Consider the following 25,911-nt stretch of genomic DNA (forward strand, 5'->3'; position numbering starts at 1 on the left):
AATATTTCCCCTTGAGCCAAAATGACTTGTGTGATGGATCGGTTTACTACTAATGGTGAATGAGTTACCAAAATTTAGCGTAGCATACTGACTTCTGTATTGATTTTATTCACTCTCACAGCTCTGCTCAGCTATACTTTGTATGGACTATTCACCTTCTCTACAAATCTTTTATGTGATGTAGTCGACTAATTACTGAGGGCAGTTTAAATGGTTATGACATCTCATTCACCAGTAGATTTATGGGGAAACATACATTATTTGCAAGCTATCCCAAAACAAATCATCCACTGTCTAAAGTAAACGTTTCACCAGACAGAACACATGCTCAGATCTTCAAACAAAATAATTTAATTACATCTTACAGGTTCTGACCATCGCCACCTGTGTTCCAGTAAACCAGTAAACCACTCAGCTGAAAACTTAAAATGCTTTTACTAACTAGTGAGACATTCTCTCATTGCCAAGACTCAAAATGTCTTGCTAGTTTTACAAAAATACAAAACTAGAGAACAGTCCATGTGCCACCTGCTAAGTAAACACTTCAGCTGACTATCTGAGCTCTACTTTAAAGTAGGCTAGCAAAATATCAGCTGTGCATCTTTGGTTCAGACTGTCAGCTTATCCCTGAGTCAGAGTTGTAGTTTCTGTCGGAGTTGAACAAAGACCAGGTCTAATCAAGTTGAAGTTAAGACCGAGTCCAATGGGGCTGTGAGTCAAATACAAGTCAAGACATGAGACCAGAGGAACTGAAGTCAAGTCCAATATCAAAGTAGAATGCAAATTATTAAAAGGTGCACATAATAAGTGTTTTTCAGGGGAACAGAACACATTACTTGGGAAAGCACAATGTTTAAAGTGGGTCTTGTTAATTTAACTGAATTCTGCAAGATTTCTACCCAAGACCATAAAAAAATATATGAGATGAGACCAAGGCCAAGAAAAATTAGACAGGACAAAATCCCAAAACTGGACTAAAGACCAAGACTGGGCTTCAATACTGCAGTCCTGCCCCCCTGAGTCATGTAAGTTAAATGTAAGCATTAAAAGTAAGCAACTATTACATAATTTAATTTATAAATATTAGTCCTCCAAGTTTCCACAGCAGTGCATTACATTTCCAGTCAATCCTTAGATCAAATTAACAGTAAAAAAAAAAAAAAAAATTGAATGAATTTCATGATCTAATACATTAATTGGTGGCCGGTACACAGTAACATACGCATGGATGTAAGAGGAAGCACAGCCAGCACACACTCTCTAAAACACACACACACACACACGCACGCACACACACACACACACACATTATTTGTCCAAGTGTCCAGTGACCTCTAGTCTCTTAAACTTGTTCATTAAAAGTAATGGACTGGACTCGTAATGAGTATCGGCAATGAAAAGCGGTATTGTGCATTCCTCGACTGCATGGCTTGGAGTGCAGGCTGCACTCTTATAATGTAGAAACCTTTGCTCATAAACCCAGTTAATTCAGGTGGTTGGATGGTGGTTATCTCCTCTGTGCCGGTGGATGGACGGACTGGGCCGAAGGTACGGCTGCAGCTGAGATCTCATGCTCTGGACACAGCGAGCCTTCCTGTCCATGATCTCCTCCAGCCTGTGGACGTACTCCCCGAATGCCTGATAGACAGAGAGACAGACAGTTAGGCAACTGACACGGACAAACAGAGAAGTATGTCAATGCAACGAGAGACAGATGGGGAGGTAAGACAGGCAGAAACAGAGACAAGACAGTCATGTGAGACAGATTTTTTGCTAGAGGGGCATTTCAAGAAAGTTGACCTAAGTACTATTTTGTCCTTACCTTAGGTGTAATTAATCCTGCCACAAAGATTTCTGCTATGATCTTTTATTTAATAGGATATTTGGTTGCAATTCTTTGTTTTCATTTAGAGCCCTATTGTATTTTTCCAACAGTATCCCTCACTGAGGCTTTGGGCAATGTCTATTTTCCATCTGTGGACAATTTCACATTTACTCTCAAGGCTATGCAAAGCTGTTGATTGTGTTGAAATACATGTAATATAATGAAGATAAATCAGCTTTGTTTTTGGTGAAATGTCCCTTTAAATCCAGGAGGCCATCATATTTATGCCCCACATCCATTCTGCATCATGTTGACTAGTAGACAGAGCAGTTACAATTTAAGCCAATTCAGGCAATTAGCTGAAACTCTTATCCAGAGATAATTTGCATTAGGTGCAGCTGCTGAATAAGTCACATAAACAATAAGCCCAGAAATAAAAAAGTGAGAGATGTGACAATACAATGTTAAGTGCTATAACGTATATTTATTCTTTGGAAGCAAGGGATAGAGAACAGGGGAGGGAAACAGAAGAGGAAAGGCAAAAATAGAGAGCAAAGAGGAAGACACAATACAGCTGCAAATAACTGTGGTTTTGACTTTTGTTCTAACCATATCAGGTTGCTGGCACAGTAATGTCCCCTCTTTACGACACAAAGCCTCCATCTCCTCCAGCTGCTCCCAATGGGCCTGGACAACAAGCCACCTGAAAGAAAGAAAGAGAGAAAGACAGCAAGAAAGAAAAGAAAGAAAAGAAAGCAAGCGGGCAAAAAAGCAAGCAAGCAAGAAAGAAAGAGAGCAAGAAAGAAAGAAAGCAAGCAAGAAAGTTATTTATACTAATAGGCTCTAGATCCTGGTTACCCTAAAATGTACAGCAGCTTTTCTAAATCTGGCACCAAAGAGGTCTAAATTCTACATTTCTGTGGGATGAACAGGCCAAATTAGTGATGATTCTTTGATTTCTCAAAACTAAATGCTCCAGATTACTGTATCACCTAAAACATAATTAGAAATGTGTAACTTTGGATCATCTGTATGTATGATGCGGTGGCCTCTCAGTCTCAATTTGGACCATCACTCATTTGGGAAGGGGGGTGGGGTATAGAGCAAATTGTGAGTATATGGAGACTTGTGGTACTTACTGGGCGTGATCCAAGTCTTCCAGGGTCGACAGATGGATTATGGATGTATTTTGCTGATTTTGACTATTCGATTCTGTAGAACTGTTCACTGTGATTGAGCTGTGTGAGTTGTTGGGATGATTTGAACCTGCTGAGTGAGACGCTGTGCTCAACCGGCCCAAGTCACCTCCTGACTGGGGTGTTGAGATGCTAGAGGCCGGTTCGTTGTGGGCGTGGTGTGCGTGTTCTGGTGGCGTTTGTGTGGCAAGATGAGGCATTAAAATGTTTGGGGCAGCATCCCCCAAGCACCGGACAGAGTGTGAGATGGACTGAAGGAGAGACGTTTGTGTAGGAGGGTGTGGAGACGGTCTAAGGGGAGAAGCAGGGTTTTTGTTGCCCAGGACCTCATTCCCTGGTTGGGCTTGGGGTTTCAGACTGTTCCCTTGGTCCTGGAGGGAGACCAGGGTGACCACAGGGGGAGAAGACTTCGTTATATCTGATAGGTAAGGAAGAATAGAGAAACGACAGAAATAATGAATACATTTCTCATAAAAAAGCTTACACGTCTCAGCCTTATAGTACTATAGTAGAAAGTAGTAGAAAGTAAACTTGACCAGGGATTCTGGAGCACATGGAATAATTATTTATTAGGTGCAAAACACGACCCAGGCAGCATCTTCATTAGAAACAAATCTCTCACACCTAATAAATAATTATTCTGTGTACTCCAGAGTCCCTGGGTCAAGTTTACTTCCTTCACCATATATGAATACAATTGTTCATCCACTCTTTTTTCATGACTGGTAATTAATACACGCACATAAGCACTCACACTTACTCACCTACTCTGTGAAGATGGTGTGCGCCACCATGCATGTCTTTCTTTCGCTCGGTGTGATCATTAGCGATCATGGGCTTGGAGGTGGGAGCACAGTGTGTCTTCACTTTGAGCAGCTCCAAAAGAGACAGGCGAAACTCTCCATCCTCCTCCTCTACCCCTTCCCTCCCAGCCATACCTGCACATGATAGCTTCTCTTTTTTCACATCCCTTCTATTATCTCCTCCCCCCTCCTTCTCGAGGGGACAGGGGGAGGCGATGCTCTGTTCCCCCTGGAGGAAGGAGGCTGTGGCGGCCCGTCGGTCCACCTGAAGCAGAGAGAGGCTGAGGGGGTCCATGGTGCCGCTGAGAGAATCAGCAGAAGTCTCTTCTGGGGGTAAAACGGATGTTTTGGCTTTGACGTCTGGATGGTTGTGGACCTGAGCGCGAGGAAGAGACGCAATGAGTGCAGCTGATAGTATAGCTGGATCTTCAGAATATTTGTTGAGGGTCTTTGCAGGTATTTTACATCCAGTATGTGTGAAGAAAGTAGGGAGAGGGGGTGTTGCTGGTAGAGAGTTTGAAATTTCTCTTCTACCAGCCAATGATGATGCCTTCTGTCTGCCGCTGCTCAATGGTGTTCTCTGCGGGGCGTGAACAGGGTTGACATTTTGCAATGGTAGAGGCAGGAGGTTGGAGGTGTGATTGGTGTCTTTTGACTCAAGGGAGAGATCGTTGAGTTTGCCCGGGGTTGGGAGGGGGTCGGTGCAGTCACAGGCTGGGGAGAGGGGCCGTTCTGCTGGAGCCCGTTGATGCGGATGTGGATGGTCAAGAGGAGGGTGGTGGAGCTGGAGGTGGTGAAACAGGCTGTTATTGTCGGCGTTACTGTGTGCGGACGCTAAACCGTAACCGCCAACTCCTTCTTCTTCCTCCTCGGTGCTCCACTCTCCCTCAATCAGGATATCTGAGGCGTCCATTACTTCTTCGACCTCTTCTACTGGCCTCCACCTTTCCTCTGAATCATGGTTGGAGGATACCAGTGCCTCTCCATGAATCAACCTGTCTACTCCTTCTCTCTCTGTTGTTACCACCCAAGCCCACCTCCTCTGTTCGCCCTCCATCCCAGTTGGCCTCCATTCTTCCCTCCTTCCTCTTGCCTCTCCTTCCCCTGCTCCCTCTAATGGCCTCCTCTTCTCAGTTTCACCTCTCTCTCCTCCACCTCTTGTCTCCGTTTCTCCTCTAGGAACCCTCCACTCTCCACCAACACCACCTGTGTCATCGTGATCGTCTTCATCATTATTACTGTAGCTTTGAGAGGTCTCACTGTGCGAGGGAATCTCTCCACTGGGGCAATGCAAGTTCCCTCCACGAACATCAGCCCTAACCTGAACACTGGCTCTGTATGCACCTAGCACCTCCTCCAGACCCTGATAGGTAACGGGAGACACAGAGGAGCGGGAAGAGTGTGGGACAGAAAGACAGGAAGATAGAGAGACAGACGGAGAGTTAGAGGAAGAGAAAGACGGTGGGACAGAGTGTGAAGGAAAGAGATGGACAGACGGAGATGGAGAGGCAGATGAGGGCAGGAACTGCTGCAGCTGCTGGTGATACCACCTCAGATGCTTCTCTCTCTCCTCGTCCCTTTCTCCAACCCTCTGTAAATCCCCTTCCCCCATCCTTTCCAGTTCACCGTATGTCCCTCTATTCCTTTCCACTTGTCTTCTCTGCTCTCTCCATCTCCTCTCCTCTTCTGTCTCCCTTTGCCGTTTCTCCTTTTCTCCACGGCAGGACCCAGTTTCCCTTTGGGCTAAAGACAGTTTAACTGCACTGGCCGCTCCCTCTCTAGTCGTGACCCAAGAGTGAATCCGCTCTTCCGTTGGTTGTCTCTCCTCCAGCCCTGCCCCGGTATTTCGGTCTCTATTTGTGTGACCCGTACTCTCGATTCTACCGTGCCCTTCTCCATCTTCTCTTCTCCTATCTTGCCTCTCACCCGCTCCCTCTTTCCTCTGCCTACCGATTCCCAGGGAACCTCTAACTGGTGTAATATGCTCAAGTCCAATCTCTCCTTCTCTCCCCCCTCCACTTCTTCCCTCTTCCCCTTTGCTGTTCTTGGGTGTGGAGCAGAAAATAGCGCCGCCTGTCGGCACCCTTCTGGTAGGTGTGGTGGGGCCTGGAGCCTGTCTTTGTCTCCCCAACTTCGGCTTCTTAGGGGGACTTTTCCCTCGGGTGCTGTTACTGATACTGCTGCTGCCACCGCTGCTGCTGATGCTGGACTGGTTACGTTTTGGGGAGGGGGTTCTCTTGCATCTTCTTCCTCCTCTTGCTCCTCCTTGTCCCCTCAACTCCTTCACCCTGTGGAAAATGTAAACAGACATAGCAACTCAAATAACAGTCACTGATCGTTGCTACTACAACCACAAACACTACAATGAACAAAGAAAAAGCCTTTGTTTTTGCCAGTTTCTTGTTGTCCCATACACATGTCTTTATCAAGCACTGGGTCAGTGGCCGAAATTGGGTGAATGCAAGATGAAAATACATGTAGGTCAGCAAATGATTTTGGAGAGATTTGTATTTAAAACTACTGGCTATGTTATGTAGCCAAAGCCTCCCCAAGTCACATGATGTGAAGCAGACTGAATTACATCCAGTAGGGCTTTAGGTTGGTAGCCAAAAATAAAAATTGTGGCTTTGTTATGTTGCCAAAGCTTCCCCAAGTTGCTGCAATGTCAAGCAGGCTGAGTAATAGACTGTAGGATATGTTACTATCCAAAAGGTAAGCTTATGTTAGATTAACTGACTCAATAGCCTGCAAAACCAGTTAGGGGCTAGAAAAATGACTTGGAATTGGCTCCCAAAGAAAAAGTTTGAAAAACACTCGCTTAAACTATTTCATTGCTGGGGCTACTTGTGATGGTAGCATAAATATTTCCAGTTATTCCTGTCTTTGCACATAACATAAGTCTGCTAAATATCTAAAATGAAAATGTACTAACTCATAAAATGATTTCTTTGACAACTAAGTGCATATAGCGAGAGGTTATAGCTTAACTTTTCCCAGTTTTCCTATTATGCTCCAAACAGCTGACTAAACCTTTTCGACACTAATATCCCATCCTGTCCCATTACACATACACACAAACACTCACGCACACTTACCGGTCGGCGTATCTCAACGTGTTGAGTGTGTGTTCACTTGCTAAGTGACCTGGTGAAATGTTGGCAATCATGCATGTCTTTGAGTTACCGACAAAGGAGTCTTTCAAAACCTACAACGGGAACACAGCCAATCAAATATGGAAAGAAGCGATGAATGATACAGAAGATGAAGAAATATGTTGAAAAAAAACTGGTACAGTCAGCCATGCCATGTATGCTGTGCACTATAGTCGCTAATGTTTTGCTGTGTTAATGTCTGAGGTGTGTGGGTGTGTGTGTGTGTCTGTGTGTGTGTGTGTGTGTGTGTGTGTCTTTACCTGGGTCAGTTTGCTCTGTCTGAAGGGTGTGTGTGACTGCTCTTGATCAAGGGACCGGATGCATTCTTTAAGCTGAGACAAAACATTTACAAATGAGCAAACACCCAATCCCACCGTACATTTAGAAATGCCTTTGACATTAACTGTGATCTGTGTGTGTGTGTGTGTGTGTGTGTGTGTGTGTGTGTGTAACCTACAGCCAATAGACTCTGGTTGATCTCTGCTCCCTCCATACGACTCTGCCTGTCGGGCTCTCTGGTATCTGATGCCCTCTCACTACCTGCCAGGTCCACAAACCACATCCTACACACACACACACACACACACGATGAAACAGGTGATGCTAGCACAAGACTTTCTTTGTTCAATCATTTCGTGCTAATACCGCTTGGTTTATGTAATCTTATGACATAATGAGCGTGGTAATCCTTTAAGGAGAAAATTGAGTCAAAACTGTCAGTAAGCATACACACCATGACAAGCCCACGCTATAAAACACATAGGATGTTGCCACCGACCTGCCAGCTATCTGCTGTTCTGGACTTCTGAGCTGGATCTGAAGCAAGGCGTGGGAGCGAGAGGAGAGTGGGTTCACCCCGCTCACCCCCTGGGTGCGCTCCTCTGTACCCCATGAGATCACCTTTCAGGGCGACCGGGAAGGAGGAGGAGATGGGGCGAGAGGGGAAGAGGGAGAGATAAGGGACGGGAGGGAAATGGTGGTGTTGAGATTACACTGGACTGTTCCTTCTTCAAACGTATTTAAAAGCCTTTATTTTATGGGCTCATCTAGGGACATTTAAAAACACCTACACTCCAACATTTGAGAGTTTTTCCAAAGAAGAATGCCTTGGACTTTGTTTCATTTCATGATATACGTTTGAAGAAGGAACAGTCCAGGTACATACTCCAAACCAAAGAGCACATTCTTTTGAAGTTTGTTTTTGACATCTTGCACCATTTTTGTAGCACCTTCTGTTTTACTTCTTTGTATATCATGAAATCTTTCTTTTGGGTAATGTCCCAAGTATTTTTAGGTGCTCAGGACAGATGCAAAGGATTACCCCAATGAGATGTGAGATGATGTTGAGACTGACGTGTGTATTTACTGTATGCAACTAGTTTCTTTAATGCAATAGAAACACAACAAGACTTAAAAAAACAGGTGAGACATGACAGACAGGGTTTCATTCCAAAATGTTATATATTTCTTTTTTGGGGAAAAAAAATTCTAACTGAAATTCATCAGTTAATATTTCAAGAACATCAAAAGCATAACTATTTGGTAAGCAAAGGTGTTAAGATGGTTAGGTAGTAACCCATAATATTTTACTTTCAAGCCAGCAATCAAGTTTCTTGATATGGTGGACATCACGACACCACATAGCATGGAAACATAGCATGGGAATGAGGTGAGTTGTATGGACAGGGTCTAACCTCCAGCAGTGAGCTGACTGAGTCCACTTTGACCTCACTCAGCCCCGCGATGTGAACCACCTTCTGTCCATCCTCTCTTGCAAACAACCTACAGAAAGTTGGAGGAAAGGGAGAGGGATACAGAGGGAGGAGGGGAAAGCAATTGATTGCAACTGGCAAATTTAGACAAACATTAGATGGAAGGTATGAATGAGAAGGGTGAGAAAATGAATTCCAGCGTTATTATGAGGCACAAAATAACAGCAGGAGCTAAAAAAGAATGAGAATGAAAGTATACCCAAATATATCATACAATATGAAAATATACCAAAAATATGAAATATATGATATATATTTAGTTGGAAGACCAGCTCCAAGTCTCTAATAAAATAAAGCGAACAACATACTCAAACATTCCCTGGCAGCCATCTTAGGTTTTCTGGCCAAAAGTTCACTCAAGAGTCTTGATCTGAATAGAAATGTCTGTTCTATCCATCCAAAACCTAACATACACCAACTGCAAAAAGAAGAATTTATGGATTTTGGGATATCGCTATCATCAAAAGGAGGCCTCAAGACTTTTAAGAGACCACAGTGCCAAGAATGAGGAAAAAGAGAAAGGAATAGTTATTTTTCTCAAGTATTGGAACTGGATAAAAATGAAGTATATTAAAAGGAGAGGAGGAGACAAATATTTTGTGAATTTTAAAGTAAATGCCAGCAATATACTTAAATCATCTGTTTCCATCTTTCATAAATTGCAGTCAGGTCATCGTTTTATCTTTCCTAATTTCAATCTCCATCTTTTTTTTCTTTATGTAAAATACTACCTGTTTTTAGTTGTTAGTAGTATCTCTGTTTTCTACTTGTATGTGTATCTTATATTTTTTATTTGTTATTTTTTATTCAACTTTATTTAATTTAATTGTGGTACTTTTATATCACTGTCTCTTTGTGTTTTATTGTATGTAAAGCACTTTGTAAACATTGTTTTTAGAAAAGTGGTATACAAATAAAAGTTATTACAATTATATTATTATATTACAGTTATACAAACACACACCGTTTCCTGTGGTCCAACAGGTCGTACAGCTGGCCGCAGTAGATCTCAAAGAAGCTGACATACAGCAGCAGTGGTGACGGTGTGCGTGTGGCGGACAGGTGAGCAAAGATGTCCCGGGCCGCCAGAGCATACAGCCCCGGTCGCCCAGGAGACAAACCCAACATGGTGTGAGTCTTCCCTGCACCTGTCTGGCCGTACGCAAAGCAGGTGGCCTGGCCTCTGTGGACACACACACACACACACATATAGAAAGTCAGGAAGCACAAATGCATGCACACACACAGCCAGAAAACACAGTCCCCAAACTCCTGCAAGCTCTTACAAGCACGTATACACACATACACACACACACACACACACACACACACACACACACACACACACACACACACACACGTACATCCACATGCACACACAAAGCTCAAGGTCAGCCTAACACCAGTCATTGTATCATATTATAGTGTCACCGTTGTACACTGTAGTAGTCAAGTCAACACACTGTTGCTAGCCATTTACAGTATTGTGTTTCCTCCAACAATACTTTTAAAGTGCTTTATTCAATTTGAGCCTCTTGGAACATGAACAAATATATCATCAAGTATATGATAGAACCACAAAACTCAAAAATTACAGTGAACTAAGACAATACTCATAGTGTGTGGATGGAGACAGCACTAAAACGTGAGTGCATGCTTTTGTTTTGGGAAAGGAGCATTGAGTGTGTGAGACCTACATTGTGTAACCAGCAATATTGCTTTTCTTTGGTGTATACATTGTGTGACATTAAATTAAAACACACTGTACTGTAGTTAAAGGTATACACAGGCACATAGACAGTACCCACCACTTTCTATGGGCGTAAAACACATGTTCAACTTTTATCTTACCGACACTGAATGCATTTACATACACACAGTATTCTGAATCACAGCTCGATAATATAACTGCTAAAGTCTTAGTCAATCAATTGAATACTGTATGCATGAATAATCTGAATGTTGGGAATATTACCATGGAAACCCAGTTTATGCAGATCTGAAAAAGTAACAGTACATGAGATTAAGTTCCTCAGTATCCTCAGTAATACTGGTTTGTCCCAAATATATTTTTCATGTTTCCTTTAGTCAAGATAGCTTTTACGGGTTAAATATATTATTTACTCATGTCAACTCAAAAACTGAATACTTGATTAACCCAAGTGTTAATGGGGTATACGTCAAAACTTTATCTGCATATGGACACTGATATAAGCTGTTCATGCTATCTATCATTTGTAGTTTGCACATTATTATGCATCATTTGCTGTATATCAATATAGTTGTACTATTGTGATTGTGCCAATGCTGCTACCAACTTCACCAAGGCTGCTTTACTGGGAGAATAATTCAGCTGTGAATGTACTGTATACTTGTAGTGTATTTATTATTTAGCTGGGTGTTACACAGTGGGCCTCATGCAGCAACATTCTCTTAAATTTCTCTTATATTTTCTCTTAATTTTCTGTTAAGAGAAAAAATAAGAGAAGTCAACTCCAGATGCACCAAACGTTCTTAACCATCCAAATCTGCTCTTACCCAGGTGTGCTGAATGATGAATCCCACTTGATCATAAATTGGAGGCGCGTGGCCGATTGTTTGTTATTAGCATAGGTAACGCCCCCTAAACACCATATAAGGGCAGGTGTTGTGCCGTGTGCAAATACTCTGGCACATGGCCAAGAATTGGAGAGGTGCTCTTGGCAATCTGAAACGGCCTGGATGGCCAAAGCATCTGAGAGCAGTATGTAAGCCATTCAGAAGCTGAACACACGCAATATCATCCAAGGGTTTTTATAGTCTTAATTGGGATCAATGGACCAATAGTATTTCTTTAGCCCACAAATTTAATAATCCAATCATTATAATTACTCTAGATTATTACATATAATAATCTAAATTTGATTATATGATATTCATGCATTTTTTTATGTTCCTCAAATTTAAAACTTATGTTTCCTTGCGTTGGACAAACAATTTGTGGACTGTGAAAACGAGATGTTTTTTTCTTATCTTGGTAAGAGTGCTCTCGACCACTCGTAAAATTTTCTCTTACCTAAGAGAAGAGCAAAAATAAGAAAACATTGGTGAATCCCAGAAATCAATGGGTACTAACAAAATAAGAACAAATCGTGGATACGAACAAAAATAAGAGAAAATTTGTTCGTATATCGCTTCCTGCATGAGGCCCAGTATTTCTTATTTACACTGTATGTGAGGCCCTGTTACGTTTTGTCCTGCACTTACATGCCAATCCTATATAATGTAACAGTCTTCTAATGTGTCAGTGCCAGTTAACCAGGCAAAATTAAATAGATTGTGATCATAAGGATGGTAGGGTGATATTATACCCACCTCCTCCAGCACCACTACATCACTGCTACCCTACCCGTTGAGCATGTGCTGCACCAGAGGATAAGCCGTTCTCTGATACACTTCCTCGTTGGAGCTCTCCTCCCCAAAAACCTGGTCAAAGTAGAACCTGTGCTGTAGGGACAGAGGAGCAGAGGGGCGAGGCGTGACACAAACAGAACAAGCAGTACGATTGTCTTATTGTTGATGATTGTCTCCGCTCTGCGCTATAATCTACCTGAAGTATGTACTGTGTGAGATCCACAGCTTCTTTGCTCTCATGGACGATCACACACTCTCCGCTCTGAGTCGTCACAACATCTGCCTCTCCTCTCCTGTCCTCTGCACGTGTCAGAGGTCTTTTCCTCACACACACGCTGATCCGCTGCTCCCCTGCTTGCCTGCAGAACATACACACACACACACACACACATCAAACACAAAGATACACACAGTCAAAATCAGGATGACGGTGGCTGGAGGAAACAATCTCATATGCAAACTATATGCAAACTTTGTGAAATAAAGAGATGCAAACACATAAAAGAAATATATAAGAAGTGCATGTCTAGGAAATCTCTGCAAGTATAACAGCAATAGGAATACTTTAAATCAGTGTTTCTCAACCTGGGGGTCGGGACCCCCCAGGCGGTGTGAGGGGTCGCAGGGTCATGGGTTGGGGGGGGGGGGTCGCGAGATGATTTATGGGATAGGAAAAAAACATATTTCTACTACACAAATGTATTATTATGTATATTTTTTTCAGATATTCTGATAATTTTTGTTTTTGTCTTGTGAAATAGTCTGAATAGTCTCTACGCCTCCTCTGATAATTAATCAAATTAAACAACCTGAAAAAAGGAAAACCCATCTTTGGTTGAATTGTTCACCACCATGCAGCCTGTGACAAGGGATCAAGAGCAGGCATCACTTCATTTTAAAGGGTCCTGAGCCAAAAAGGTTGAGAACCACTGCTTTAAATGACTTTCTTTCTCAATAAATGCATAAATCATCACAGCCTTCTTCAGTGAGATATTCATTTTCAAACAGGGATCACTACAACTCACTTTTTGTTTGGAGCGGGAGGGGAACTCAGCGGTAGTCCGTAGTTGTAGCCAGCTGTTCTCTTTGATTCATAAACAGGTGTGGGTTTTGCCACGCGCCTACAAGTCCCACTTTCCTCTATCCTTGTGTCAGGTTTTGCCCTCCTGGAGACTGCCAGTCTATCTTTGTGGCCAACTGGTTTCGTGTTATACTTCGACGCTGCTGCTGCTGCTGCTGTGTGCCCGGGGTTCAGCTGGCGGACGGAGGCGTGTCTCGGTGATGATCTGGTTTGAGAGCTGCAGATGGGCAACCGTCTCGTAACGTCCGGCTTGCCGTTTGCTCCTGTGTGATGATCGGATGTGTGATGATGGACGCCCGGTCTGTGGTGGTGGCAGCTCCCTTTGCATCCACATTTAAGTACACTTTCATTGTCAAAGTCCAGCTGCAGAGGTATGGCTGACACTTTGGCCTGGACCGACCCATCGTTTCTGCCAGAATTATGACTTGCATAGACATTAACAGCACCGATGGGGCCGTGAAAACGCTTCTGATGACGATCGACTGTTTCACAGCCGAAATCAAGTCGTCTGCGTACGGTAGACGGTCTGGAGGAAGAGGCTGCATGTAGCCGAGTCACATCATCATCATATGCATCTTCCTCATGACCTCCATCCTCACCATTGACGTTAACATCATCAGCATCATAAGTAAAGCCACCGTCCTCTTCATCGCCGCCATCCACTTCATAATCATCATCATCTCCGTATCCGTGGCCCTCCAGGTCGAGAGTTTTGACCACCTGGACCAGATGGAAGAGGCGGGTCCTGTCCTCCATGCTGCGGATCCCCAGGACGGGATAGTCCTCCATGGTCAGCGCCGAGAGGTGAGCTGCTCGACTCACACCCATGGAGGTAAATCTGACAGAATCAGAGGCAGACAGAGAGAAGGAGACAGGTGAGGGTGAATCTGGATCCCCTGTGTCAACATCTACAGTATGTGTGTGTGTGTGGGTGGGTGTGTGTGTGTGTGTGTGTGTGTGTGTGTGTGTATCTTTGCTTCTACATGTGTGTGTGACTCACCTGGCATAGTGATGCTCCAGCCCGACCTCTCTCAGACACTCATACAGGCACAGCTTCATTACCTCCCCTTCTTTTTCCTCTTCTTCTTCTTCTTCTTCACTCCTCCGACCCTGAGCAGGACAGAGATGTTGCTGTCGTCTCTCCATCAGTTGGTCTAACAAAGACACCATGAACAAGGAATGACTGTACAACACTCACCTATTTCACCCTAAACCTACACTAAAAGCAACTCAAACTTGAATCCACACGAGACAAGCCCTCTGCTGCAGTCCACTGCATCCTTCCTTCCTTCCCTCTGTGATTTCTGCCACAGACTGATGGCCAGTATAGCTGGTCACTGTGTTACTACTACCACACTGCACTGTTGTGGTGGCAGGCAGAGCGCAGGACACTGGTATGATGCTGAAACTCGACACTTTCCCAGGATGGAGCTGGGGGGGCAGGCAGCACAGTCGCGCCGCATTGCTGTACGGCAGCAAATATGATAAATATAGCAGGCACAGGCTCAAGCAACAGTTGGCTTGTACAGTAGACTGGCTGACAGCTGCAACAGTGCGATGTGAAGTATTAGGATGGAAGTATGAAATGAAAGTATGTGCATGACAAGGTCAGACAGGGCTCAAGCCCCTACCACTGATACAGACTGTTTATTTAAAACAGGGCATTATGTTCGTGAATAAAGTACACCACTGAAAAAATATCATTCCACTCCTAGCCTCAATGGTTCTAAGTTAGGCGTTTGAGTCAATTTTCCTTTTGCCTGAGCCGCTGCCCCCCACAGTGTCTGCGCAGGATCCTGCAAGCATCACATGTTGGGATTTCATGCTCTTGTTCCTGTAACTGATTATTGTCAAGAAGCGCAACAAAGACGGGTTGTAGTGCTTTTTAAATTACGTTTATGGCTGCTGGGCGTGACTAAAAGCTTTACAGGAAAACAGAATATAAGTTGTTCACACCTGATCATCACGGGAGCCGATATATTGGTCTGTTGTGTTGCAGTTTATCAATATTATAACTAATCTTAACTCCAAAGCTAAAAACAACAAATTGTTCCAAAGCCGTAAGCAACGTATTTGCGTGCATGCATGAATTAGCAGTTAGGAAGTTTTGCCTGTTAAAAGTCTTTTATAGGCTTAATCTCATCAAGACTTACCTGTTTCACTCCAGTTAAGACGTTATAGCAATGGAAGACGTAGGAATGAGCAGGACGGTTTATCCGGCAGGTAAACTGAAGTGACAAAATGCATTAATTTTTCACAAAGTTGCTAGCTTGAACAGTATCCCCGTTTCCGTACACAGAAGACATCTCCATAACGACCAAAACGGGTTTGAGTGGGCGCACACTTTCCCGCTGGTTCTGCCGTCCTATGAGAGTAAAGATACTCTCTTTTAGTTCCTGACAGACCCACAGGTGGTAGAAATTAACAAATCATATCAGACTGGCTGCAGCATTTTCAGCCGGACAGCCGGTCAAATTATCTTAACCTCAGCATGATAGAGACTAATCCGTAAGACAAAGCCTATTTAGACTAAGTAGGTGAGATGGTCCCATCAAGGCAGTTCCACAAGAAACCCATTAAGTTACCCGCATTGCCTTGCAAACGACTGTGAAATGTAGATAGGCCTACTGCTGCTTTAATTATCATGGTGGAGCTTTAGGCAACTGTTTCTTTTCTGGGCTCGTTTATGATAAAATGGAGAGAAATTATATGCTCTTCATATTAGCCAGTCTTAATTTGTATTGTAGTGTACTGCATTGCTGGCAATTTTGTTGGTTTACCATTATGTTACAGGCCATAGAACCAGACTGAAGAAGAAGAAGAAGAAGAAAGAATGGACAGCAGCCAGAAACAGATAGATAGATAGATAGATAGATAGATAGATAGATAGATAGATAGATAGATAGAAAAACAAGACAAAACAATAAAAAGTCAGACATGAAGTAAAAGTAGGGTTAAATAACAGGAACAAAACAGCTGAAACTACTGTATATAAAATCTTGTTTAGGCTACTTGATTCAAAAGATGAAACTATTTCTGTTTTGTCAGCTATGTTTACAGCGACTAGTGTAGGGGTATCATGCAAGATTAAGTCCAGTTAAAACAGTCCAATATAATGACTAATAGTTTAATCTCACTGTTTCTTCACTCTCCAGATGTTGGCACAACAGGAAAATGTATGGCTGTCTTGACCCTAGGTTGCACTCTTCTGTTTCCTCCCCATATACAGAATAGACAGTTGGGTAGTTCTATACTAACCCATATTCAACAATAAACATCTTCTTAGAGGGTTTCCTCAGGACAAAATCTTATTGTGTCAGAGGCCTAACTGCTAGTCTGTTTAAGATTTATTCTTTTTCTCTTTATGAAATGTCATGTTTGGTTTTCATAATTACAATAAGATTTTTTTTTTATTAATTTGATTATTCTGTCACCAAACCTTCATATCCACAATTGTTTTCTCATGTAAAACCATTTTTGTAATTTTTATAAAGCATTTTAACACATCTCCACCGTTAAAGCCTCTTGTAATGCCAAAGCTGTTAAACTATAAACCTCTGTCATCATTTTAATCTGATATACTATGCCACCTATACGTTTCTTTCTATTGCGTTTTCCACCCAGTTCTATTTGTATACACTCTGTATACTTGTTTACACCTTTAGTTTGTAAAGTATTTATTCATCTTATCTAAAGGTGAGCAAGCAAAAGGGGAAGTGGCTTATTGAGCGCTTGTTTCATTACGGACTTTAATTCGACGTAACACACAACATTGGCTCTTCCATCTTCCTCAGGCTCTCCAAAGCCCCCTGACTTTCTTGAACTGTTGATACTAGTTAGTGTTAGTTTGCATTTTATGATTTCAGAAGTATCCAGATAAACACAGTCGGCCTGTTTGATAGAGATAATATACTCAAGTGGAGTATGTTTTAGCGAGATAACAGCTGAGCTTTTTAGCGAGATAACGTCTAGATAACAACTGTTAGCAGCTAGCTTTAGCCGTCAGTTAGGCTACCGGACGTCATGTGACGGACTACTATGGTAACCAGAGAATTTAGAATATGACATAAATGAAATTCAGCACCAGGGATGCAACCAGGCTACATAAAAGGTAAGTTTGTTTCATATTTTGACTGGGCAGTTAAGTTTAAACGTGTAGAAATAAAAGTAAAATAAAAGATGAAAAGAAAGAGCAGGATTTATTTCCTCACCTCAGAGTGTTCCTATGTTGGATTCATGCCTACCTTTTCGGTCTTCGAACTGATTGTATGTCTATCTGCTTTGGGCCGCGTGTTCTCTCTCTCTCCCACTCACTCCCTCTCAATCTCAGTCAGTCAGTCACTCACATGTTTATTTTTACACAAAATAAGAGATGCAAAAATTATTTTACTCCTCTGTGGTAGGGATGGTATGGATATGCTCATGCTCACAGGTCTGACCAAATCCAGTTTCAAAGTTGATAACAATACCACCAAAAATTAGAATTTGGCAATGTTATTTCTAGGATAATGTTTGTCTAGGCGGATTTCCAAAGAGCCACTTGGAGACTCAAAATTGACACTTGGTAACCAAGTGACAAAAAAAATCTGTTTTTATTTTTTATTTTTATTTTAGAGTGTGTTTCTTGTTACCTCTCCTAAACTATATACTCATCTTCATTTACCAGGAATCCTGCTTTAGGAAATGCTCAACATGACTTCTGAGGAGAAGACTTCCCAGACCTCCTCTCCCTCTCCCCCTTCCTCCTCCTCACCTCCCCCTGCCTCACACTTCATAGGGAGGAAAGAGGACATAGTGCAGGCCCGGCGTGTGACCAAGCTGGTGAATGGATGCAGAGATATACTGGTCCTGTACCACCAGGGGGAGCTGCACGCTATGGACATGCGCTGCTACCGTAAGCTGTGTGTGTGTGTGTGAGTGAGGGACTGTGTTTTTGGTCATGGTTATGTGCGTGATGGCTCTAATTAAAGCTCCAATTATAAACACTGTCTTCATTTGCTTCCTGTTGGAACATTTTGGATAAATGTTAACATTCCTAATGCCATATTTTCTCTAAGTGTGGTGTAAATCTGCTTTTTGTGGTGGCCTTCTACTGCTAAATGAATTCAAAAGAAATATTGTTGAGTAGAATGACATTGATGTTTTTTCATTGTTTTTTGTTTGTTTGTTTTTGTGTGTGTGTGTTTTCCATTGGCAGATTCAGGTGGTCCGTTACAGCAAGGAGACATTGAGGTGAGATGGCTACTGTTTTCTCTATCAAAGGACTAGTTTACCAAAAAAAAGAAAGTTGTCAGTCATTATCCGACATCTATCCCAAAACTGGAATCAGTCTTGCACAAATCCATTTGGTTTAAGAGTTATTGAGAGTTTTTGAGTGTGAAATTGTCGACGCTTCAGCATTGGAGCACCCTGTACTTTTGTGGTGTTAATTATAGCATTATGAAAAGAGCACAAAGTTTGAAACCAGGATACAATAAAATTAGGACCACTTTGTCATGGGCTACAGCATGAAAGACAAATGGAAATATTAATAAATCACATTTGTACAGTAAACAATGATTCTGACATATCAAAAGGCTAAGGACAAGCTCAAACAAACAAAAAGTGTGAGTGAAATACAGATGCATGGATACAGCAGTATCTTTGCAAAACACTGTGTAGAAAAGTGCTATACAAATGTAATTCTACTCGCACTGAGACTACCACGATTACTTCTACTCTCTCTCATCTCTCATCATCTCCATCCTGTGCCGCTGTCAGGAGTTTGACGGGCGGATGTGCATCGTGTGTCCCTGGCACAAGTACAAGATCACGCTGGCAGAAGGGGAGGGGCTTTACCAGGCGGTGGACAATCCCACGGCCAAACCGCTGAGAACACGCTGGCGCTCCAAGGGTGTCAAACAGAGGATCCACAGGGTCACGGAGGTCAACGGGGACGTGTACGTGACGCTGAACGACTGCGGCGAGTCCGTCGAGTCGGACACCTACCAGACCGAGAGATACAGGGACGTGTTGCTCAAGAATCAGCCAAAAACCAAGCCCAAGAAATAGCCAGAGTTGTGTGATAATTGTCATTTTCACCTTTATTAGACAGTTTTTTTTTAAGTTGAGAGAGACAGGAAAGAGTGGCAGAGAGAGGGGGATGACATGCGGCAAAGGTCCTGGACCGGATTCGATCCCAGGATGTCGTGTTTACATGGCACACGCCCCAGACCACTTAGGCACCAGGACGCCCCATGGCAGCTTTTCTTATAAAGTTTCAAGGCCACTTGTGATGTTTTTTTTGTCTTTCAGTGGGAATAGTGTCAAGGTGCCAAAGGACAAAGTTTAAATGATCTACTTGGTTGCAATGATCCATTTGTTAATTGTTCTGATTTGACTGTTAATCGGATTAATAAGAAGTCTGTGAGAATGTGCATTTAGCTACATTTATAAAATAACTGCCTGTAAGCTTCTTCTTTTTTTTTTAAAGATTATGTTTGGGCATTTTTCCTTTATTAGATAGTTGATAGTGAAGAGAGACAGGAAAGTCACGGTTACTGTATGTGCCTTAGACCACTGAGCCACCACCTGCCTAAGCTCTGAGAGTCAGTCTAGGATGTAGGAGGAAATATGTGACAAAAGAGTGTCTGTGTTTGGTAGCAGAACAATGGGATGAGGAGAAAATATGGGGCATTTCAACAGTCTGGTCACAGGCAGAGGACATGTGCCCTTGATCAGTCCGCTTCATTCGGACATTCAGAGAAATCCTGAAATCTGGTCTCCTCAGCTATACGCTATTGTTTGGTGCTTTGCTCTATGATTGACATATTTCTGTGGTAGCAAGATCAAAAAACAGAACGATACTGCAGACATTGAGAAAATCGATAGTCATATGATGTAGCACTTCCAGCTATTTAACAATTAGAAAATTATTATAGGACATTTTCTTTGGATTTACAGTATTTTGTAAAGTAATGTGTATTCCTACAGAATATTAATGTTGATAATAGTAGTAATTCCATAATGTACTACAAATACACTGTTTATTTTGGTAGCAAAAAATGACTGAGCATTTTTATGTCCCGCCTCCATTGTACATGGTATGTGGGACGTTATTTTGTCATGGTGACATCTTTGTCTGTCTATCTGTCTGTCTGAGCACAATAACACCAGAACAATATATATCATAGAAACTTCTTACTTACACCACAGGTTCACCCTATAGAGGAGATGATCTGATTAGATTTTGGAGCACCTTGCTGCAGAAATTAGCATATTAATTAGGGAAAAACTGATTTTATTCAAACCACTATAACTCCTTATTGCTTTAAGAAACGGAGTTCATATTAATAATATTATAGGGAAATATCCAACAGGTATGTGTGATTATTGTCAGGAACAGGAAACAGCTGAGCATGTTTCCAGAGGTGCTGGAGACTGGAGAACAACAATTTACAATGAAAACAGCGTTAAAATGAGCAGAGAATGCAAGGAATTGTAGGGTTTTGATTGGTTTCTTGAAGGATACATGTTTAGTGGAAAGAATTGAATTACTAGTAATGACATGATTAGTCATTTATGAAACCAGTAGATGGCAGTAATACAACGAATACCGGTAAAGCTGACAAAAGGAAGAAGGGTCGCAGTCTGATGACGTACCAAGAGTGGTGCATCCATTCAAGTTCGTGTGCATCACTAGCATCAGCAGCCGAACCGACTCTGTTGGCATGGTTAAATCTGGTGTTCATAAATTTCACCGAGCAGTTTTGACGAAGCTATATGTTGACAGGAGATCCAGACTTTTGAAAAGCAGTCGCGCCCCTGCGGATGTTTTTGTGTAAAGTTTTGAAGCCATCAAAGATGGCAGCTGACAGATAGAAGATCAAGATCCTGGCTAACAATAAAATCACCTTTCTGGGATCCTTCTTCATATTAAACATTATCCACTCGTCATGGCATCGGGTATGTTATATCGGCTAATGTTATGGATTTTAACAGTTACTTTTCTGTACGCTGTCCCAGAGACGAGCTTACTGTACATTCAAGTTGACAAGTGAATGAAGTTGTGATTTCCACTTTCTCTGCAGAGGATGAATTCAGTCTGCTGGTCATCGTTGTGGATGTGAACCCCATATGGTGGGGCCAGCAAGCTCAACGGGAGCCACAGGTGATACTAAGCTGCATGTTATTATAACTCATGAATCGGCTCCAGACTGAGGTTTGTGATACACGAGCAAATTTGGGGCAAAATTTGCCGGGAGTGAGTATGAGCAACTAGGTAATGGGCAATAATAACTGACAAATTTGACAGTTGGAGGAGTGAAAATGCATGAAGTAACGTACTGCTGCAATCACTGCCATCTTGGCCTCCTCTTTTCTACTGGAAATGTAATAATTTAATCATTTTATCAAGGTTAACCACTGGAACTTCATAACATGTGTATTATAGGCTAGTTAGCTTGCTAGATAAAATGTTATATAAAAAGAATCAGCTGTTCCTAGTTGTCTAGCAGTTGGACCATTTCTGAAATATTTTGGGCTGAGGACAGGTCACCTGACCAATTTCCTTGTCTCTGATTGGTTGATGTTGAAACCTTGCCAGCAAAGCCTGCTCTCCTATCAAACTTGGCTAGATTTCAAATTTATACATTGCTGTCAGTGAGAAATTTATATTTGCCCTAAAAATATGCCTGTGTATCATCACCTTAAGAGTCTAAACAACACCTGATTCCCTCTTCTCTCCTTCCAGTTCACCCTGTCCAAGTGTCTGGATGCTGTCATGGTGATGGGAAACTCCCATTTGGCCATGACCAGAACCAACAAACTGGCTATCGTTGCTAGCCACTGTCAAGACAGGTAACTCTCCAGTACAGCGGTTTCAGAGGTGAAATGATGACTGTCAGTGCTGCATGTGCGTTCACATCAATACTTTTGTGTTTACATCTCTCCCTCTGCTTCTCGTCTCAGTCACTTCCTGTATCCCTGCAAGAACTGGAGAGCCGGGGACGGCTCTGGGGACGACGCCTCCTCCAGCGGGGACGGGAAGTATGAGCTTCTGTCTGTGGCCAATAACCTTATTGCTGAAGAGATCAGGAGTGTCATGTCAAGAAGTGAGTACAAGTCTGTTTTATGCTTTGGTAAAATTATCTTAAAATATATGAATATTACTTGCTTAACATCAAGTAAGTGATCTATTTTATGAGTGTACTGCTTTTGGGGATGAGCTTTCTCAATATATTAATAGCAAAGCAAAAGGGGATACTTTTATTACAAAAAGTTTTATTTATTTTGAATGTGAAAATGACCCTTGTATTGTCTGTGTAGTTAATTTAGTTTTACTTATGTCTAAATTTTTATTCACAATTCAAAATTTACAATCTAAACGCCTTGCTTCTGCTTGCTTCACATTCTTGTCAACTTTGATAAGAGACGGCTTATTTCAGAGTTGTGGGCTGTGTTTTATTGTGTCGTCTAGTTAAATGTCTGTTGTCAACCTCCTTTGAATTTCTTTATGTCTCTAATGTGTTTACAGCTGAAGTGAAGGGACACTCCACAGATACTTTGTTGGCTGGATCCCTTGCCAAAGCTCTCTGCTGTATCCTTTCCATAAAATGTCTAAGGATAGGTTGCACTGTATGTGCACGTGTGTCGGTGAGAGTCTGAGGGAGGATGGAAGTTGTGTTTTTATATGTTGTTACTGGACTGGAGGAATTTCCCTTGCTTGGATAATAGTTTCCCTTGGCTAAGCCAGATTTAACTGTTGCATCAGGTTGTAATTGTTTTCTTGGCTGAGCAGTGTTTTTCATAAATGTTCCTTGAACCTTCAATATTCAGATATTCACAGAGTCACAAAGGAGCTGGAAGGTAAATTGCAAATTCCCATTATTAAGCTTAAGTAATTATTTTGTTCATTTGGTCTTTATTATTTATGTTTTTAAAACTCTCACAGGTTTTTCAAATGTATCCTGTTTCTTTTTTCAGCTGGACAAGAGATGAAATCAAGACTATTGGTAAGTCCTCAATGGTCTAATTAGAATATTTGTAAGCCTTAAATGGTCTAATTAGAATAGCCTGGTCTAATTTCTGTATTGTCTGTACTTGGTAGGTGATAAAAGCAGCAGAGGACTGCGCCCTCCAGTACATGAACTTCATGAATGTCATTTTTGCGGCCCAAAAGCAGGTAAAACAGCTGATCTTACTTCTGTTTTACCACTTTGTTCTCAACTAATATATACATTTCATTCACTAAAAAAAAGTTTCCACTCTGTTTTTGTATTTTGACGTAGAATATCCTGATAGATGCCTGTGTGCTGGACTCAGACTCAGGTCTCCTTCAGCAGGTACATTTCTTTATAGCTCTATTAAGACTGTCACACCACTACAGTTTTACCCTACAATACTACACCCGGCAAAGTGTCATAATACCAAGTACCATCCCAAAAGAGTACCAAACTACTTGATTATGAGTATTAAATGGGTGGAGCAGTTCCAGGTAGTAGAACAAACTTGCAAGCTAACAAGCTCTCCCACCAGTTTGTCTTGTCATTCTTTAAAATGTGGATATGGTGAGGCATCTTTTTCAATATATTAATATTACCAAGGGTTTGGTGTTGTGATACTGTGGTTGTACTGTGCTTTCCTAACCTGTATTCAAAGTGAACATCGGTGGTTTTCCTATGTAGTGCCAGGTTTTCCACCTTCGCCTGTTTGTTTCACTAGGCTTGTGACATAACTGGAGGATTGTACCTGAAGATCCCACAGAAGGTCGCCCTGGCACAATACCTTTTGGTGAGAGCACGATGTAGTTTTACACATTTTGAGAATATGGTTTATGTTTTTTTATGGTTCATTTTTATTTGTCTCTTCTCCATTGTGAGTTTGTTTCTATGTACTATTGTCAATACAGAGACGATTATCGCTGGTGTAACTTTACATTTCTAGCTGTGATTTATTCAATTTTTTTATAGCCTGTAGTTTTTTTTTTCTTTCTAGTTCTTTCTCGATTCTTGATATTGGATGTAGTGTATAAATTTATGGATGTTGCTAATCATTTTTTGATTGTTGATTAGATGATTTTTGACAGTCATACCCTGTCACCTGCATGGACCTTTTATCTCCTAGGTGTTGATTTGTCTCATTATAGAACGCGATTACCTTTGCCCTCTGATTGGACCGTTTTCCTTCCTGTTCACCTATACACAGTATATACAGGCCCCACTGAAGTGTTTATTCAGATACCTGACCAAAACATTGTGTCTTTAAATAAAGCTCTTGTAAGTTACGACCGTATGCGGGAGTCTACAGCTTTTGAGAATATGGTTTATCTCATTTTTATGGAAGAAACGATTTGATTTGTGTTTGTGATTGTGTTTTGTGAACAGTGGGTGTTCCTGCCTGATTCTGACCAGCGCTCCCAGCTGGTGCTGCCGCCGCCCGCACACGTCGACTACAGAGCCGCATGCTTCTGCCATCGCAACCTCATCGAAATCGGTTACGTCTGCTCAGTGTGTTTGTCAAGTAAGTGTGATTCCAAGTTAAATTAACGAAGGAAAAAAAAAATCATACTGGCAAAACTGAAATTATGTTTTGTGATGAAACTAAATCTTCCTCTCTCTCGTCTTCTCCTTAAGTATTCTGCAACTTCAGTCCCATCTGTACAACTTGCGAGTGAGTATTATTTTTCTTTTCTTTTAAAGAGGTACACCACACCTTAAAGCATTAACCCTCAATCCATTTTTTTTTTAATCTTTAAACACTACTGGTATACATCTGAAATCATGAAGTCTACTTTCATCTCCTCTGTTTTTAAGCTCTGTGTGTGTGTCAGGCTTGCTTGTGGTTTATTTTGGTTAATAATATCTAAATTGTCTTTTGTTTGTTTGTAGGGCTGCCTTCAAAATCCAATTGCCACAGATGGTGAAGTCAAAAAAGAAGAAACTCAAACCATCCACATGATTTGAGTTGGGATTAAACTAATATGCTGCATTTCCTATTTTTGATAGTACTAAGTATACCATTTTTGTCTGGTATAGTAAACTAAGTTCAGTGTTATCCTGGATATGCCTTCGAGGCAGTAGGGCTAAATGAAAATGTTGGTTTGACTGACACCGACTGCCTTTACATGCAGGCTGATAATCCAGTTATCTGGCTACTCTGCTCTTATTCCAAATTAACTGATCTCAAATTAATATCTCAAAATCTGACCTCATCTCTCCAAAACCCAGTTAATTCCAACCCGACTGAAATTTCATCCTTGTTGAAACAAGTGGGGTTTCCTCTGAATAATCCTGAGGATATTAACATAATAATAACATAACATAATGTAAAAGCCTGCACACAAACTCTTTATCCTCATCACATTATTGCACTTCTGCGCAAGTGTTTTCTTCCTAAACTTTTCATACTGATCTCAAATAAACACCGTAAAGGAAAACTGGTTATGATGTGCGATTATATTTCTCATATTATTTAATATAAACTGTAAGTGCATATCATAGTACTTCAGTGGTGTTGGGTAAAGATAATCCACTTACAGCCTATATGTAAATGTAGTTACTGTTTTAGAAACAACACTGCAACTCTTGGCATTTTTTTGTAATGTGAATTTTTATATAATTAAATAATTTTCTTGAAATAAATTTGTATTATGTCCCTAATTATACAATATGTTTCAGGATACGTCTTCCACAGATCTTTTGTTGCTGTTC

General features: G+C 41.6%; 2 protein-coding genes across 2 annotated transcripts; both read left to right on the forward strand.

Moving 5' to 3' along the window:
* Positions 1 to 17,070: 17,070 nt before the first annotated feature.
* LOC139928052 (Rieske domain-containing protein) lies at positions 17,071 to 20,139 on the forward strand. Its single transcript, XM_071920405.2, has 4 exons — positions 17,071 to 17,333; positions 17,889 to 18,116; positions 18,420 to 18,454; positions 18,983 to 20,139. Exons 2-4 carry the CDS (start codon positions 17,906 to 17,908, stop codon positions 19,271 to 19,273), a joined length of 537 nt encoding a protein of 178 aa, XP_071776506.2. The 5' UTR covers positions 17,071 to 17,333; positions 17,889 to 17,905; the 3' UTR covers positions 19,274 to 20,139.
* Positions 20,140 to 20,878: 739 nt separating this feature from the next.
* On the forward strand, positions 20,879 to 25,867 carry gtf2h3 (general transcription factor IIH, polypeptide 3). Its single transcript, XM_071920389.2, has 13 exons — positions 20,879 to 21,166; positions 21,292 to 21,371; positions 21,954 to 22,060; positions 22,172 to 22,314; positions 22,737 to 22,799; positions 23,039 to 23,068; positions 23,186 to 23,214; positions 23,310 to 23,384; positions 23,491 to 23,544; positions 23,924 to 23,992; positions 24,586 to 24,721; positions 24,835 to 24,871; positions 25,090 to 25,867. The coding sequence occupies exons 1-13, from the start codon at positions 21,157 to 21,159 to the stop codon at positions 25,157 to 25,159; spliced, it is 903 nt and encodes a 300-aa protein (XP_071776490.1). The 5' UTR covers positions 20,879 to 21,156; the 3' UTR covers positions 25,160 to 25,867.
* Positions 25,868 to 25,911: the final 44 nt, after the last annotated feature.

The sequence above is a fragment of the Centroberyx gerrardi genome, chromosome 8 (genome assembly GCF_048128805.1).
Source record: "Centroberyx gerrardi isolate f3 chromosome 8, fCenGer3.hap1.cur.20231027, whole genome shotgun sequence".
NCBI classification, from domain to species: domain Eukaryota; kingdom Metazoa; phylum Chordata; class Actinopteri; order Beryciformes; family Berycidae; genus Centroberyx; species Centroberyx gerrardi.

Coding starts and splice junctions, on each gene's coding strand:
- LOC139928052 (XM_071920405.2), top strand. CDS start 17,906: ATGCTCAACATGACTTCTGAGGAGAAGACTTCCCAGACCTCCTCTCCC. Junction 18,117..18,419: donor TATGGACATGCGCTGCTACC/GTAAGCTGTGTG, acceptor TTCCATTGGCAG/ATTCAGGTGGTCCGTTACAG. Junction 18,455..18,982: donor TACAGCAAGGAGACATTGAG/GTGAGATGGCTA, acceptor TGCCGCTGTCAG/GAGTTTGACGGGCGGATGTG.
- gtf2h3 (XM_071920389.2), top strand. Junction 23,069..23,185: donor AGTCACAAAGGAGCTGGAAG/GTAAATTGCAAA, acceptor TTCTTTTTTCAG/CTGGACAAGAGATGAAATCA. Junction 23,545..23,923: donor ACTCAGGTCTCCTTCAGCAG/GTACATTTCTTT, acceptor TTGTTTCACTAG/GCTTGTGACATAACTGGAGG.